Source organism: Leptopilina boulardi, unplaced genomic scaffold, assembly GCF_019393585.1.
Source record: "Leptopilina boulardi isolate dan_hultmark-lab unplaced genomic scaffold, ZJU_Lbou_2.1 LbouV2_80, whole genome shotgun sequence".
NCBI classification, from domain to species: Eukaryota; Metazoa; Arthropoda; class Insecta; order Hymenoptera; family Figitidae; genus Leptopilina; species Leptopilina boulardi.
In genome coordinates this window covers 54,493-72,453 of record NW_026138028.1, presented here as the reverse complement: position 1 = coordinate 72,453, position 17,961 = coordinate 54,493, and the positions used below count along the sequence as shown (strand labels likewise).

General features: G+C 26.6%; 1 protein-coding gene across 2 annotated transcripts; it reads right to left on the bottom strand.

Annotated features, from left to right (window-relative positions):
* Positions 1-214: 214 nt before the first annotated feature.
* LOC127290728 (uncharacterized) lies at positions 215-16,531 on the bottom strand. Of its 2 annotated transcripts, none has more exons than XM_051319497.1 (11): positions 16,056-16,531; positions 13,096-13,192; positions 10,540-10,719; positions 9,073-9,418; positions 7,948-8,394; positions 5,805-5,977; positions 2,021-2,150; positions 1,469-1,609; positions 933-1,117; positions 547-770; positions 215-481 (listed from the first exon to the last, which is right to left on the bottom strand). In XM_051319497.1, the coding sequence occupies exons 2-11, from the start codon at positions 13,162-13,164 to the stop codon at positions 358-360; spliced, it is 2,019 nt and encodes a 672-aa protein (XP_051175454.1). In that variant the 5' UTR covers positions 13,165-13,192; positions 16,056-16,531; the 3' UTR covers positions 215-357. The 2 variants fall into 2 exon arrangements, with proteins under 2 accessions (XP_051175454.1, XP_051175455.1); XM_051319498.1 differs by lacking the exon at positions 16,056-16,531 and adding an exon at positions 14,295-14,483.
* Positions 16,532-17,961: the final 1,430 nt, after the last annotated feature.

The window sequence follows — 17,961 nt, the reverse complement described above, 5'->3', positions numbered from 1 at the left end:
CGGTTTATTTTTCTAAAGAGGACAACGAGGTTTAAATTTAATTACTTTTTTTTCGAAAAATCTGAAATGCAGCAGCCTTGGCATCACAATCACAAGTTTCTTTTCTTTTATAAAGATTTCTTTTCAAAAGAAAAAAAACGCAACAAAAAGAAAAAAAATGGTAACAAATTGATTTTTAAAAAATTGTTTCTATCAATATTAATTTTAAACTTACCTAAATAAGAACCAAGAGATTCGTAATAAATAAAAAGAAGTCTTGGACTCTTGAAAATTCGTCGCCGTTACAAAGTGAACGCCACGAATCACGGAATAAAATGTCTTTTGATTTTTGATAAGAAAAAGTCTTAGTGAACGGCACTATTTACTTTTTTTCTTAGCTCTTGGAGGTTTCACTATGGTACTTTCTATCTTCTCGGAAAAATTCGTCAAGCACTTGTCCGTTGTCTTGTCGAGTACCTCAGGAGGCGCGACCAACGTTATCCTAAAAATTTTAATTACAAAAATTAGAGAACCAACGATTAAAATGTTTTTTATTGATAAATTTACCTCAATTGTGGCACACTGAGAGGACGAAGGAGACTCTTAACGGCAGAAGGTACTTCGCCCGGTTTTGGTAAAGCTGGACTACTCGCACAAAGTGCGGCACTCGTTAATTGTGAAACTAATGAAAAATTGCGATCTGGTCCGGAAGTGGTGCGAAATACTCGTCTTATTCTCGAACGAAGACCTGTTGATGGCGGTGGAATTGGATTCGTTGGAATTGGTGCGATCTGTTAATTTTTTAAATTCTAATTATAAAAAAATCCTAATTAACATTAAACTGTATAATTAATTTAAAAATTCAATTATAATAAATATTCCAATATTACGAAGACGAAAACAATTTTTTTTTCTCAGGAGAATTAAAAAAATATCGTCGGAGGGAGAATTACTTTTCCTTGGAGAATTTTGGCAGCCAATTCCGGTTCACTTCCCCATCGACAAGACGTTGTTTTTTCCAACAAACGATGCCTCGAAAATCTTTCGATTACTTCCGCGCAAACGTATCGTCCACAAAACCTTGCCCATTGCTCTGCCCTGAGACCTCTTCCATGATCTCTAAGTGTTGGATTTGCACCTACAAAAAAAAATTAACTATAACAAAGAAAAACCTTCCAATAAAAAAATTATTTTAATATTTGTATTTTTTCTTTTGACTAATAAAAATCAAATAATTTAAATTGTAATTTTAAAGATAAATTGTTGGTTATTAGATAACGAATTGTCAGTATTTGAACGACAATGCTGGTTAAAAATAAATAAATGAATTCTGCGGTTTCTGCCCTATCCATTGAAAAATAACGACAGAAAAACGTAATTATGTAATTTTATTACATTTTTATCGACATTAATAAATTTCACCTGACAGACCACAAGTTAATTTAAATTTAAATTATGTAAATTTTAAATAAATAAAAATTCGACGTACCAGCAAATAATAAAATTTTAGCGCATTTTGTGCGTCCCTGTAGAGCAGCCTTCATTAAAGGAGTAAAACCGAGATTATTTCGGTTATCGACTTCAATTCCGGGACACCTCTGCAAGAGGATATTTAAACTATCTATTTGTCCTGAAAATAAAATACTTTTATTTATTATAATAATTATAACAAAAAAAATTTTTTCTTTGATAAATGAGTCTTTTGAATTTATTGCATCAATATCCTCTTTCTGGCTCAAAAATCATTAACAAATGCCAAAAAGTCCCGACGTTATATACATAATATATTTCCACGGGCAGTCTGCGATGTTTATAAAACTTTGTTATAGAAACAAATTTTATGTCAGACTACTTGCAAATTCTTTTATACTTCCTAGATTATTTATTAGAAACGACTTATTAGATAAAAGGTAAATTAAAAACTTTTTTAAAATATTTATATCTATTTTTTTAATAAAAAAAATTTAATATTGGATATGTAAATAAATATATATAAAATATTAGGTTATTGTACTGTATATAATATAATAAACGTAATTACCAGCTTGTGCTGCAAAATGCAGGGGAGTGTTGCCCTCATTGTCTGGTACATTAGGATTAATGCCAGAAAAAGATAACGTTGCTTCCAAAAATGTAGAAGCACCATTTCCAGCCATGTAACTTATCGCCGTCTATTAAAAAGAACAGATATTTATTAGTTTATTTTCAAATGGTATTTTTTATTATATTAAACTTTTTTAATTTTATAAAAAGAAGTATTCTAAATTTACTCTTGAAAAAATAAAAATACTGTACTAATTATAGTAGTTATTATTATATTATTTAAACTGCCTGTGAGTCTATTTATTCGCCTTTGTTATTTTTTTCGGGTTTTTTTTAAATCTCTGACTATTTAATTATAGTTGAAAGATGACCTCGATACATGATAAAGGAAATTGATTTTTAACTCAAGTTCAGCATCCTTTCGAAAGTTTATGTATGCCGAAAATGTAGATATGTGCGATTAATATACTTTTTTTTATTTAGAATACTAAAGAATTATTACGAGTTTAGAAATTTTAAATTTTATAACTAAAATTTTAAAAAAATTAACAAAAAAAATTTTTATTTTTCTATTATTTGTTAATAGAAAATAGAAAACTGTTTTAGTTCAATGGAAGAGTAAAAAACATTATTTTACAAAGAGTTATATGTATACAAGAAGAGTTCTTTGATCGGTTAAGTTAATGCATGACGCACATACATATATGTAAAATAACAATAAAGTTTATGTGATCATGACAACACAAGTAAACTGCCCACTTAATAAATTAAGTTCTGATAGATGTGGCGAGATATATATTATAGGAGAAATGTTTCTCTGGTTATGGTTTTTAGTCTAGATTAAAATTTTCCATATCGATCTTTGCTTTTAATATATCATTATCATAGATTATTAATAATAATTATTCATAATTATTCTTCAATAAAAATATGAACTAATATAATCAACTTTTAATTACTTCCTACTTCTGAAATATACCTTTCTAAAAAATAGATACTTAAGTTAAAAAAATTAAAAAACAATTTTCGTAGTAAACTCAATAAAATCGATAATTTGCATACAAAAAAAGATGCCAATTAAAAAAGACAAAGCAATTTTTTGTTAAAGAAATAGGCCACTAATCTTAAGTGGTTTTATATATAAAGTATATCAGCTCCTATGTCTAGTCAGGATTCCCTAAGTGGCTTCTGAAGCCCTCTTTTTCAATCGGATATGGGAACAACATTGCATTTTATTGAAAAAAAAAAAAAAAAAAAAAAATGTCAATACTGACAAGATTTGTAATCCAAAATTTATTGATTAGTTTCGATACAATAAATATAAATGTCTTATACAAAAGAGGAATTTTATTCACGAAACCTTTGATTTATTCTTTACCTAGAGAATGGCATTATTATTGTTATACGTATATAGGAAATAAGGAACCTTGAATTCACATCTGTAACACAACCCTGTCATCCAATTGTGTTTCTACATCATTCACGTTTTTTTTTTCAATTGACCAAGAGACACACGGTAATTCCATTTGGTTTTACGATAAATTATCGTTTCAAGATAAATAATTGAATGCTTATGCAAAATTATACACATCATTAAAATCAGAACCTTGCGCATAAAAAATTTATCTCTGGAAAATTCGTTTTCGAAATATTCCTTTGGAATAATAATAATTATTAATTAACAAGAAATGTAAATAATTATTAATATAAAAAAAAAATTAAATTAATAATTAAAAATAATTCTTTAATCAATATACATTGAATTTTAAATCAGGAAAAATTTAGTCATATAGTTAAAAGAGAAACTTTAATGCATTGCGTAGGGACAAGGCGGCCAGAATTTATACAGGACATTAATTTTAATATCTAGTATAAAATCTATTTTAAATATTATCAAGAAACAAGTATGTAAGTTTGAAAATAGTCTCTCGAAACAAGTATCCTAAATATTTTGAAATACACGAATTTAAAACAAGAGCACAGTTCGCAATATTTCGACTGCTTGAAAAATGAACATGCATACTCTAATTTCGTGTTTGCATGAAAATTCACGCTTTTAAACTTCATAAAGAAATCAATGGAAGCTTAAATACAGTGTTTACACTACCATTGATTTTCTCAAGAGTCGGAGCTTATTTAAAAAAAAATTTTCCAAAACTCTCAGGAATATAATAACATACGAAAATGTTTTACAATTTTTTCCCCCCTATTGTTTTATTTTTCTACAATTGTACTGCTACGAATCACGAATATTTTCAAGTTTTTTTTTTATGTATTCGTTTAAAGAGAAATAAGTAAAAAAAATTAAAAAATAAATTATTATAAAAAAATGAAAATCTTTGTGAAATAAAATAAAAAATAGTTTTTATGTTTACATTGTTGATACATAATTGAATCTGTCGAAATTGGTCATTGAACTCTATTTTGTTATTAATATTCTTTTCGAAAACTTCCTTTGGTCTTTGGATAATGACTGCTAATGACTGTTTAGTAGGATTGTGCCAATTATTGTGAAGCTACTGGCATACGATTTTGCCTCGTGCAGAATATTAAGTGTTTCTCTTTAACAATAATTTATTTCCTGCATTATTCTTCATTTCATAGATACTGTAACTTCATTCCCGATGCATTCAAAAACAAAAACAAAAACAAAAAAACATTAAAAACAATGTAAAAATTTATAAATGAAATGATAGCAGATTTTATTTTCAAGTAATTCCATTTTATCAGAATTTAATATACTTTGATTTCTATTTCATAATTCAAAATAAAATATTAAAAATCAAGTCAGTCATAAAATGCTTAGAAAGTAAAAATTAATTTTTCTCTTTCATTTTTTAAAGAATAAGTAAATTTATATTTGTTTCGTTTTTCTTTTCATTTACTTTATAAACTAGTAAAAGAGGAACACCTCATCGAATTAACTTTCGTTTTACTTAACGTCGATCACTATGAATCCCTCGAGGCCTTTTATTCATAAGAGACTAAATAACTGGGAACGAGGCTGTGTAACTATAAGCCATTTAATTATGTTATACTATATACAATTTATAATTTCGAGTCTCGTAGGAAATTTCACAAACTACGTTATAAATAAAAATATCCAAATATATGTCACAATTAATATAGGTACTTTAATTTTATAAAATGAAATGAATCCAAACGTTTATTAATTTTAAATAAACCAATTTTTAATCTGAGAAAAAATGTCCTTTTTTGTTAAATGAAGAAGAAGAAAAGGAAGAAGGGCAGGAGAGTATAGGTCGACTGAGTTTAACATCATTTTAGCTCGCCAGTGGCAAATGGACATCGTAAAATGTTGAGGGAATATACTCGTCAGAGAAAAGTTTAATATAAAAATTTTATCACGTTACGTTGTAAAAGCCGATTTATATAGCTTGTGCTCACTGAGTTGATATAGAGTGCAACATTTTAGTCACAAAATGAGAAAATTGAAAAACTAATTTAATTCCTATTATTATGATCGCATTCTATATTTATTAGCAATTTATGTATACCTTTTAATTCGCTCCAAAATATTATAAATAATAAATTATATTATAATGGGTTGTATATTATCGCTCCCCTTTATTACAATTTCTTTCTTTCCCCTTTTTTTCATTTTTCTGGTTTAGACATTTTTTTAAGAGTATATTTTCATAATATATAAATATGATTTGCATTTATAATGCACCCTTACCTATTTAAATGGGGGAAGAGGGTGATATTTAAAGGGGCAATTTAAGGTGTCAAATTGGTATTATAAAATCGCAATCACTCACTCTTCCGCTGCTGTCGGTGAAATTAACATCCATGTCACCCAATCCAAACTTTTCGGCTCGCGTGACGATTTTTTTAAGGGCTTCATCGTCGGCCTCCCGGGCCGCCCTGAGCAGAGCCCCGGGAGTCGTCTCCCACAATGGTGACACTGTTCTCGCACCTTCCTCACCCCGATCTAAAAAAATTTCCAAAAATTGTTATTTTTTTCTTCACAATGAAAATTATTTATTTAAATAAATAAAAAAAATTACTAAATAAGTGAGAGAATAAATAATAATAGTAAATAAAAATTATTATTTAAACTAAAAACTATTAAATTATATTTACAATGGCGTCAGTAATTTTCAACACTCTGGGCAATAATCACAAGTTTCTTTTTCACATTAAATAAAAACCTATAATTAAAATTTCTTCTGTGTATCTATAATAAAAGGGCCAATATATGAATTAAAAACGTGGCATAATTACTAGATGTGAAATAAAAATAAATGCGGATACATTGATTTTGTTTTCGAAAGAATTTTAATTTTTTTTCATCAATATAAAAAAACATATTTTCCATTATTATCTACTCTTTAAATATATATAAATATGATATATTTTATTCGAATATAAAAATCAAAAATGAATATATCAAACTCATAAACTGGTTCATCGATACAACGGCTTTTCAAAGGGAAAGAGCTTTTATATACAATTACACTCTCTTATTCTATAGTAAAGTTAAACAATACGTAACATTTATAACATCCAAGGATATATCATCCGTATATAGTGTAAACAGGATTACAGATATTCCATATAGGAATGGCGTTCATATCTTGGTCTCTTTTTTTCCTCTTTTTTTATATATAAATAAAATGTTTTATTTACTTTGACTTTCATTTGAAATGATTCTATTGTATAAGAATATTTAATTTAATAGCTATATATTAAATATTATATTATTGAATTATAATATTGAAATTATTTTTATTTCTTTTTTTAATGCACTTTTGTATTTATATTAAAATAGAGAGTAAATTATATGTGATAAGTGTCAAAGGATAATAATTAAACTTGCTTCCAATGGGTCAACAAATCATACATTTAAAAATTTCAAATGTAATATAATGTTTTGAAATACATTCGAATAGGGAGTTCGGGACCTTAATTTAAATTCACGTTTATTCCGAAAATACAGATGAACCCATTTGTTGGGGCATTTCATGTTTACTCGTAAAATAGCAAATTTATCGCAAACGGAATAGTTTCATACGGACATATATTTGAGAGACACTTGCAATGTAATGTTTGTATCTTATTGTATTTTTGATCCAAAATCGTTTCTATATATAATTCTTCAGTTTGGAATATTATTTTTAAAATTGAATTATAATAGTTTTAAGAAAATAAAAAGAATTAAAAATCGTTTTTTGAATTATTGTTCATTCTAAGAATTATAGAAATAATTTACAGAATAGTAGAAAGTAATTAAACGTCATTCATGAGTCATGAATAATTTTGATTCAAAATGAGTAAATAAAAAAGAAACAGACTTTTGGTAAACACAAAAAAAGACCTTTCAATTAAGCTAATTAGACGATTCTAAATAAAAATTAGATAATTTAAAAAATTAATTTTCTTTAATGGTCTATTAATTTTTATTCACGAATGGAAAATTATATTTTTAAAATTGATGAGTTATTAAAAAAATATATTTAAAATGACTATGAAATTTCATAAATTAATTAATTGAAAACTAATTTTTTATCTTGACTGTACGAAGCCGACATTCTTATATCCTTTGATAACAATATGAATATGAACAATAAGAACGTGAGTAAAATGATATATATTTTTTGATTAGAAAAAAGTTTTACGCAAATTAAAAATCGTTTGGATTAGTACACGTGCTTCCTCACCTACAACATTCTTATTCTTAAAACAAAAAAATTGAATTATTTAAAAATAACTAATAATTCATTTCTTTCCTATTAAATTAGTATTTCAATATTCTAATTCAAATGAAAATAGTAAAAAAAATATATAATTTCAAATGAAACGAAAAAAAATCAGAAACGCCTTTTTCATAATTTAAAAGAATTTAAATGAGGAAAATTTCCCCAGAATGAAAAAAAAATTAAAGAAATACTGTCTACTCACCCTGTAGAACCCCTTTTTTATAAACTTTCGCCTCGTGAATTGCCGTTCTTTGAAAATTGTTTTTCTTGTCCTGAAAACTGGTATCAGCACTAAAGGACACAGTTTTTTTCGCAACACCGGAAACCTTACTGCTCCAATCCTTGAAACCACGATTGCCGGAAGTTTTTGTTTTACAAACACCAAGTGATAATGAATAACGTTTTAGGGCCGACGAGAGACGATTCTCATCATCGCGAATGCCACTTGTGTTCTGAGCTTTCGCGGGTCGCGGAGTCGCGCCACACTGCAGTTCAGGGCCGTATTTCCGGTCAAGCGACGTCGGCGTCTGTTTACCGGAAGTAGTGAGACCAGCCAAAAATGATGAGGACCTTTTGAGGATCCCCTCTTCCTCCACCTCCTTCTCCTCCTCGGGAACACGGATCGAATGCTTCTCTCGTCTCGTGAGGTCTGTAACAGAATGCGAAGGAGACACATGACGCGGAGAAGAGAATCCGAGAATATTAGATTTAATTCCCAGACCAACTCTATATACTCTCTAGGTTGCGAACCTATAAATATAAACGCCACTAGGGTAGGGTTATGCACTCTAAATAATATCTCCTTACTTTCATATATATTATGCCTGATGTACATTATAAAATATATTCAAAACAATAATAAATTTTTCCCTCTTTTTTTTTATTAAAATTCCATTTGACTGGATTTTCTCTTTTTAATTCCCCAAAGAAGAAAATTCATAATAAAAGCCAAAATATATATTATTTTAATTTAAAAAAACAAATGTTTATCAATTTCATATATATTATTCCTCTAATATTAAAAAATAAAAAGTGCAAAATTTAATTATTTATGGATTCGCGAAATGCAGATTTTTCATTTATACATTCAATAAATGCAAATTTATCCTCTATATTATTGGATTCAATAAATGCAAATTAACTTTCAATAAATGGAAAATTTTATATCGCAAAAAAGCTCGGCAAATTTTTCTGTCTGATTTTATCAACGAAACAACAAATAAATAAACAAATAAATTAAAATCGAAAAATTAAGCAATAAACTCATAAACGGAGAATTAATTAATATTTTTTAATTTATTTGAAAGATAATAATTAAAATTCTCACCTTTGAGATTCGCAGGCACAGATGAAGACTTTTTAATTGGCGTTTGTTTATTTCGGGAATTTTTCGTCCTGATGATGACGTTCTTTTCCGTTTCTCGGTTTCCACGATAATTTTGAATTGGTGATTTTCGTCTACTAGTTTCTTCAATAGGAAATTTGCCGTTCAACTGAAGACTTTTTCTTTTATTTCTGAGTTCGTCGAAATTATTATTCCGCGCTAATTCGCCACGGGATGCAACTATGCTATAGTTATTCACAATAATTGAATGTCCAGAGGGAATTTTAAGAGGCTTCTGACTACGTTCCAGCCATTTTGATTGCTGTTCGTCTTGATTCCTTCGGATCTTCTGAAATAATCAAATTGTCATTCTTAATGTCCCGTATAATAATAATCAACAGTTATAATTAATATTAAAATATTGATTTTTTTGTGAAAAAAATATTGCCAATATTTCCAAGTTTATGACAATATAGAAAAAATTCAAATAACATTTTTTTAAAAATAAATTTCCAGCGTGAATAACATTTTTAACGGGGAAAAAAATACAATTTCTTTTCTATTATACTATTTGAGAATGATGTATGTATTTTAAATTTATCTCCAAATGGGAAAATTGTCTGGATAATCCTCGAGAATGGTTTCATATTTTCTAGCTATTTCCGAGTGCTACTTTCATTGTTGTCTGTTAATATTATTATCGCGTGCGGAGCACATATTACTGAATAAACATTTCTCCATCAGCTTGCGAAATATTTTCACTCCTTCAATGTGTTATCCCAATTTGTTATAAAATTAAATAACTCAATTATAATTACTAATTTAATTAATAATTTAATTTTTATTTATTATTATATTATTAATAAATTCATTATAAATTAAATTCGAATTATTAATAAAAAAATATATACTAACAAAAGAAAAGTAATTCACAGGAAAGAATTTTGAATAACAAGTCTTGTATATATGATGAACCAGAAGTGGTCAACCATATAGTGTAACGCTTTCTTCCCGGTCCAGAGTCTAAACTAATTTTCCTTCTCATAGTTCTCGTTAAAGACGCTATTTATATGTCGGCTATAACTCATCACTTTAAATATATTATTAAGTTTACATTAGAATTTATGTTACAATCACCTATAGAATTCAATATGACATCCATCCTCTTTTCTTTTACAAAGTCTTCAACTTTATATTCTTATATTTATTATTTTCCATTATTTCAAATTTTATAAAAACCTTTTTGAAAATTGACCTCGATTATTTTTCAAAATAATAAAATCCATTAGTATAAATTTATTATTTATTTTATTATATTATTAATTAAAATAAAAAAATTTTTCATTTCATAAATTTTGTTGTCGAATTAAATTTTTTAAATAAATGGTATCAAAAAGGGGAGAAGAAGATTCGAATGAACAGAAAAAAAATTAGTGTAAAAGTTTGGAAATTATCGAGAGACAAACTTACTTGATAAGAAGTTGGATGAACAGTAACAAATCCAGAATTCAAGTCAGAAGGAATAAAAGAGCCACCACTGGCACCACTTTGGTTTGTAGAACTCGAAATGTTAATTCCACTGGGACCAGAAAGTTTTACCTTACGACTTCCAGACATTGGTACTAATCCTGGACCAGGATCCATGAGAGGCTGTGAAAATAAAAAGAGAGAGAAATAATTGAGAATTATTGCACTTTGTCTCTAGTGTGTTATTGAGATTTTTTTTTATATACCATTTTATTCCCCCACTGATAATTCCCAACAATTTATTTGTTACCACATTAACATAAATTTTCACCTTCCATAACCATTTTCTTCTCGTAAATTTTTTTTCAATATTTGCGACTTGAAATCTTATTCAACTTTTTTTTTTTTATTATTATTTCAAGATAACAGAAATAAAAAAATGTTAATTTTTTTCCCTGACAATTCAATTTTATGTTTAATTTTAATTTAGAAAAATTTTATATTAACAGTTTGTATAAAAAAAAATTCCAAAAATAAATCTCGTATTTTGCGATTTATTCGTATTTCTGTAAACGTGACGCTATTTTTGTTTTGCCAAACTAAGTGAGAAAAAAGATAAGAAAAAAAAATTGTCAACTAAATGCTTGGCAAATTACCAGTATAAGTTGAAAATTTATCATTTCGGAAAATCCAACTCGAAAGACGAGTTGCAAACTAAAAAAGAGAAAGCCCCAAAAATAAATGGGGAAAAAAATGAAAACAATAAAAAAGAGAAAAATTCCCAGCTTAACCGAATGTATGGAAAAAACTAGTCATGTTAAAAACATAATAAACTCTTTGGAAAATAAAAAAAAAACTAAAAAATGAAAATGAGGTTTTCTTTTTTTGATTTTGAACGATATAATGACAAGAAAATCCATACATTTCAGAAGTTCAGCTTTTAGTCATTTTTCATGAGAAAATGTCGAAACTTTTGAAAATCCTATCTATATAATTGAGAGATGGAAATAATTGTTTGTTCTTTTATAAAAATTTGTTAATCGATAGACATTAAAGTTATGTGGCGTGAAATCAAAGGGAGAGAGAGAAAGAGAGATGAGTCAGAGATATTCAGGAAACATGAAAGTAGTTTAGTTTCTAGACGTGAGAATCGATCTTAGGCTCATTAGATTTTGCAAAGAGAAAGTCATTTAAAGCTTGTAATTCGAATGTAATTCGATTGCAGTTGATGACTTTGAAGTAACTCCACTCGGAAACTTGATCTTTGTTGATTAACCATCACGTGTGCGTGTTTTTTGACACTGACTGGAGGCCGCGAGTTAAAATGAGAAAACTCATTATTAAGAAATTATGTTTTTCTCATTTCAATATATTTTTTAAACATTAACATTTCTTTTAAATGGTATATTTTGTTGAAAAAAAAAAAAAATTTTCTCATAAAAAATATTTTTTTTATCATCAATTTTTATCCCGTATGTACTTTCAATAATATAATGTATTGTAAAATACAGAATACCATGAAAATGAAATTTTTGACATACTTTCAAGCTTTTTGGCCGTTGAATAAATTAATTTTGGAAGTGACGTTCACAAAGAACAAAAATTGAATTTAGCAGAGGCTGCTAGAAGTGCTATACGATAAGAGGCCGATAAAAGAGTTGATAAAGGTGACATAAGGTATACTCTGACATGCAAAAGTCGAGGGTGAGAAGCACCTTCTGTGCCAAGGTCGACATCCTCTCGTAGAGATCACTTCTTTTTTTTTTTTTCTCTCCCGAACAATGTACAACAATGAATATTATATGTATATATTAAAAAAGACTCGAAACAATTCTGAAAATTAAAAAAATTTCCATAATTCAAAAAAATAAAAGTCATAAAAGTTTAGAAAAAATTAAGCAAAATTTTTCAATGTAAAATTTACTCCAAAAAAACGTATTTTTTGAAATGTGAGTAGTTATTTGAAAAAACAACAAAAGTTTCGACACAATTTTCATAAAACTTCCTAATTAGCTGTTACCGATACAACAAAGGTAGCAATTTTAGTAATGTCTTTGTTTCTTATTCTAAGAAAAATCCTATAGTATCCCTATGTCGATAAATAATAAATTTTCATTACTAATTATTCAACCAATAATTCTCCATAAATAGCTACCTTAAATATTAATCAGTGATTAATAAATATTAAATTAAAAATTAAGAATTAAAATTTAAAAAAACTAATAAATAATGAAATTCGAAATCAAAGTAAATAAAACTTAAAAATATTTAAACCGTTATAAAAAATTTGTTTTACAAATTGTTAGTGATAAATCAAAAATACATGAAGACCTCAACACTGGACAAAACCCATTAAAATTCATATCAGCTTTCAAGCACGAAAGCTTCAATCATTAATAATACTTTTCACGGTTAATAAACCAATTTTTAACAATGTCTTAATTTTCAAAATAAAAAATAACAAGTCATTGCTAATTTTAATATAAAATTTGTAACATTGAAAATCAATTTTCATTTTGTGAAAAAAAATGTGCATAATAATTAAAACATAAAACTCACTTGTTTTATCTTGATCTTGAATGACGCTGATGATAGATGGAAATCAATGGCAGTTCCTATCAGAACCATATTTCAGAAAGTTCCCCTTCAAGAGCCACTGGAACAATTAAATTTTCAAATTTATATAAAATTAAATAATTGACTTATATAAATTAATTAAAAAATTAGAATAAATAATTATTTCGTGCTAAATATTTTTAGATACAAAATTTTTTTTTATTTTATGGAAGAATAAAATTTGATAATTTTTTATTTTTTGTAATAGATGCGCAATATATACATGAAATGAGAAATAAAAAGTAAATTAGAAAAATTGAAGGTATTGTATAATTTGATCAATTCGTAATGAAAAAAAGAGATAAAAATGTAATCCGTTCGTGTGAAGAGGGCATAAAATTGAGTGAAGCTTCTAATAAAAGTTTCACCATGCTCAACTAAATTCTGTTGGTTGCATTTTACAGGGTCACGGTCTAGATCACGGTTTCTTAAACGGAAAACGTGCCAAATAATTTTTGACTTCAATTTTATTAAGTTTCCGGAAGCCTTTTTCAATCAATTCATCAATCAAAAAGAATCAATTATTCCGACGCGAAGAAATGTTCAACTTTTTCAGTTATTTCATGTTCACTTTTCTTTTCTCTAAGAAATCCAATTATATTTATTTTAAAAATAATTATCTTTTAATAAACTATTTTTAAAAAAATAAAAAATAAAGGAATTGAGAATAAAAATGATCCTAAAATAATCTAGACAAAATTAATTAATGAATTGATTAAATTAATCCATTAGCGCTAGACGAGCTTAATTAATTAATTAATGAAATGTAAAACATTTTAGATTTGAAATTTTTCTTTTTGGACAGTTGAAACTTTTAATGGAAATTCCATTCGAGAATTTGAAAACAAATCAAGTATAATGTAGTTGGCGAATTTCATTCTTAGAAAAATATACAATAAAACTCGGTCAAAAAGATAAATTTTCGTTACGTGAATGAAATCCTGAATCAGAGTTATATAATTAGATGCTTGCATATTACTATAGAATGAAATGCGTAATAATGTGTTTTTTAAGGAATTCAGAATTGATAAATTTAAAATTAATTTTTTTTTATAAGAACAGCAGTAACAAAATAATTTAATTTATCTAATAGACTAGTTTTTAAAAAATTCTATGCCTATCATTATAATGAAATAATTTACTTGTTCTTGAGAAAGTGAAATAAGTTTCTATAAGTAAAAAATGATCAGTTTTGAAGAAAGGTGAAGATCATGTTAATACACGTGTTGAATGAGGGCCAGATAAGTTTTTCTATCCACGTGGTTGAATTTAATGATCGTTTTATAGAGTGTGAAATTTCAAGGAGAAGAAATTGTTCGCGAAGGGGTTGATTGTCTACTGGGCTAAAGTTTAAATTGCACCCCCCGTCAGCTAAAATCCACGAGGGTTACTCCTAATACTTATATAGAAGAAACGCAGGCGCGAAACTTGTCCAGGTGTCAGTTGCCGATAATAAAAAATAAATAAATAATTTCTTTTTCTCTTTGTACAGAAAATTATCGATACTTTTATAATTAAGGATCAACCAAAAGAATCAAGAGTTTATAGTCGCACTTTTCCTAATTATTTGAAGCAGAAAAAGAACATTAATTTTTAGAGAGAAATGTAATTAATTTATTTTGACATAAAAGCATTTCATTTTTTAATCTCAAGGTGGACAAAAATAATTATGGTGAACCACTGTTTTAGAATAAACAAATTTAATATAAAATTCATTTTCTATTTTTTAAAAATTTAAATTGTATTCAAATAGAAATCGTCAAATATTCTCTATATGAAATTAATTATTCGTTTCAATTAAATTATCCTTTAGCCTATAGGATAATTAAAATAGCTTTTACATGGAATTAAATTGCCTTTTACTCGTATAATTTAATAATCCTTTCAGTTTAGTTATTTTACATCATTATACCGAAGCTATTATATTATATGCAAAATATCAATTGATAAAATTGTTCTTGAAAAAATTTCTAAAAAATTCTCGATGACTAATTATTTTTCTGCTTATAGACTACTCTGCATCCCGCAAAGACTTCAAGTTATTTAAAAACGACAAATATCTTCTTTTTTTAAATCCTTTGTTTGTTTCTCGACCAAATATTTTTAGCAAGAAAAAAAAATTAGTTACGTCTTAAAATGTGTTGTTTCAGGTGTAAAATACATACGTCGTTTATTTTACACATTTCTAAAATATATGAGAGGATTGTAAACTTTCGACGTTATCGATAAAACATCAGAGTTAAAAGTTTGAAAGTTTTCTGAAATAATTAAAGCTCTATAAAATTGGGTGAAGACAGTTGGAAAATTATTTAGTCAACTTGAGAAATCAGTGAATGGAAAAGTCTATTCTAATAACTTCTCGGCTACGGGATTCAAATTTCAAAGTCATGGACAATAACAAATTTTTTCCTAAAACCTGTCAATTAAAATGTTATTATTAACATTAACATAATTACCAAACAAAAAATTTAATTAAAAAATGTAAATTTTTATAAATAATTTTTGGCAATTGCTTGAAAATAATTTGCAAAGTTGATGAAGAAATATCTAAAAATAAATCTTGGAAGATCGTAACAGCATGATTCCTAATCAATAGGCGATCTATTATTGTAAACTGTTTTATAAAATAAATTTTACAAAAAAAATTAGCATGCAATTAATTTAATCAACTGAAATTATCTTTTTATCAGAGAAATTGAAAAAGAAGACATGAAACAAATAAAAATTAATTTTTAATTAAAATTTGTTTTAAAAAAAATTTAAATTGATATAACATCAAAATCAAATAAAATTTAAAAAAAATAAATTTTGCAAATAAATTTTGATTAAAAGAATTATTTTCGTCTAGCGCGAAATAATTTCTTGTCAAATTAAAATTAGCAGGTAGGGAAGTAAACACTCACTCTGGCGTGAATTTCTTCATAGAAAATAGTCCAAAAATACTCCACAGAGACTCAGCGTACGTTTCTATTCTCCGTGATTTTATATTTAGCCATCACTTATGTCGATCGTTTTTATCAACGTCGTCAGATCGGTATAGGGTACATCTTCTTCAATTTTTTACAAATTGCTTTCAATTCACACTTTCAACTTAAAAAAAAAAAAAAAAACTAAAGAACAGAAAGAAAAGAATTAAAAATGATACAATTTTCTAAATAAAAAATTTGTTTAAAAATTAATTTTTTTCAAAATATTAACAGAATTAAAATATATAAACAAGGAATTATATGAAAAAGAATTATATATCTCTTGAAAATGACGTCTCGAGACGTTTGACTTGAGAGAGCAATTGTGAAACTTGAAAAAGAGAAGATTTCTATTTTGAAAATGGCAACTTGATTTCTTTGGAGATTGATACGAACTGGTTAAGAAAACAAGACGTGGCTATCTGAACGTCGCGCGATCGACTAGAAAAACGGCCGTCGACGTCAGGAAACACCAAGCGTCGTTTTCAAGACCACAAGAACTTTCATTATTAATTATCGTTCTCTTATGTCTCATTAATAAAAAAAAATAAATAAAACAAAAATTCTAAACAGAAACACATCTTCATTTCACAATGACACTGAAAAGTCGTGTCAATTAAAGCACCGACCCATAGTGCCAACGAAATTATTTCATAAACCACACAAAGAACCCGAGAATAATTTCATTTAATTTAATTAACCCATTGGGACTGAGTTGTCAGTGCCCGACCTAGAAATTATCATACAAGCAATCGTCTCATTCTTTTTTTTAACTTTATGAATTTTTTAAATACATTTTTCCATTAATTTCATTCTAAAAGTGGCAGTTTTTTATATTACAGCATATTTATTAATAACTTTTAATTTAAGAAATTGAAAATTATTAATAAACAAGGGAAAATATTTTAGAAAATAGAAAAGTATGTAATAGAGAAAAAATAAAAAAGTGAAAATTAAAGAAATAGGAAGAAAATTTACTAAAGAATAAGACAATAAAATTCTTTATGTGGTAAATGAAAAACTCGTTTTCAGAAAAGACCATTAAAAATAATAACAGGTTTCCAGGACCAAGAAGTTGACGTAGAAAATGTCCTCATTAGTGTAATTAGCTGAATCAAGAATAGCGAGACAGGCTTCGAAAGGTTCTTCTCTCCACTTTAGGATCTTAATTTAAATGTTCTAATTTTATATTGAGCAAGTGATTCTAATTTACATCGGGCGTTGGCATCAGAGAAAATTGCTTCTGTCCATTGCAATTGTTGGTATCATTTTCTCGCAGTCGAATTTTTTTTTTATATTTTCACACTTGCGAACTTTGAAACATTAAACTAAAACTTTTAAACCCTCATTCACAGTTTTGACAAAAAATCTATCAATAAATTTTTAATCAGTAATTGTACCTAAAATTATAAAGAAAAATATTGAATTAAAATGAACATAAAAATAATGTATATAATTATTTTGTCGATTTTTGAAAAACAAATAAACAATATTTAATGTCAATTAAATGTTTCAAAAGAAAAATTCAAAAATTTACAAATAAATTAATTAAATAGGAAAAAAAATTAATTTCTCAATGAATAGTAAAGATATTTTTAATTAATTAAAAATTAATAAATTGTTTATTGGTTGATTCATATTTGGATTGTAAATTTTTAATTAAAAACATTTTTAAACAAGATTAAGACACCTGTAATAAAATTTGAAAATAATTTCAATAAGCATAAATAAATAGAAGGAAAAAAATTTCCAAATCAATTGAAATTCAAATCTAGAATTCAATCTCACTCACAACTTTTTATTTTAAATCGTTTTCATAAAACTATAAATCAATTTTGATATG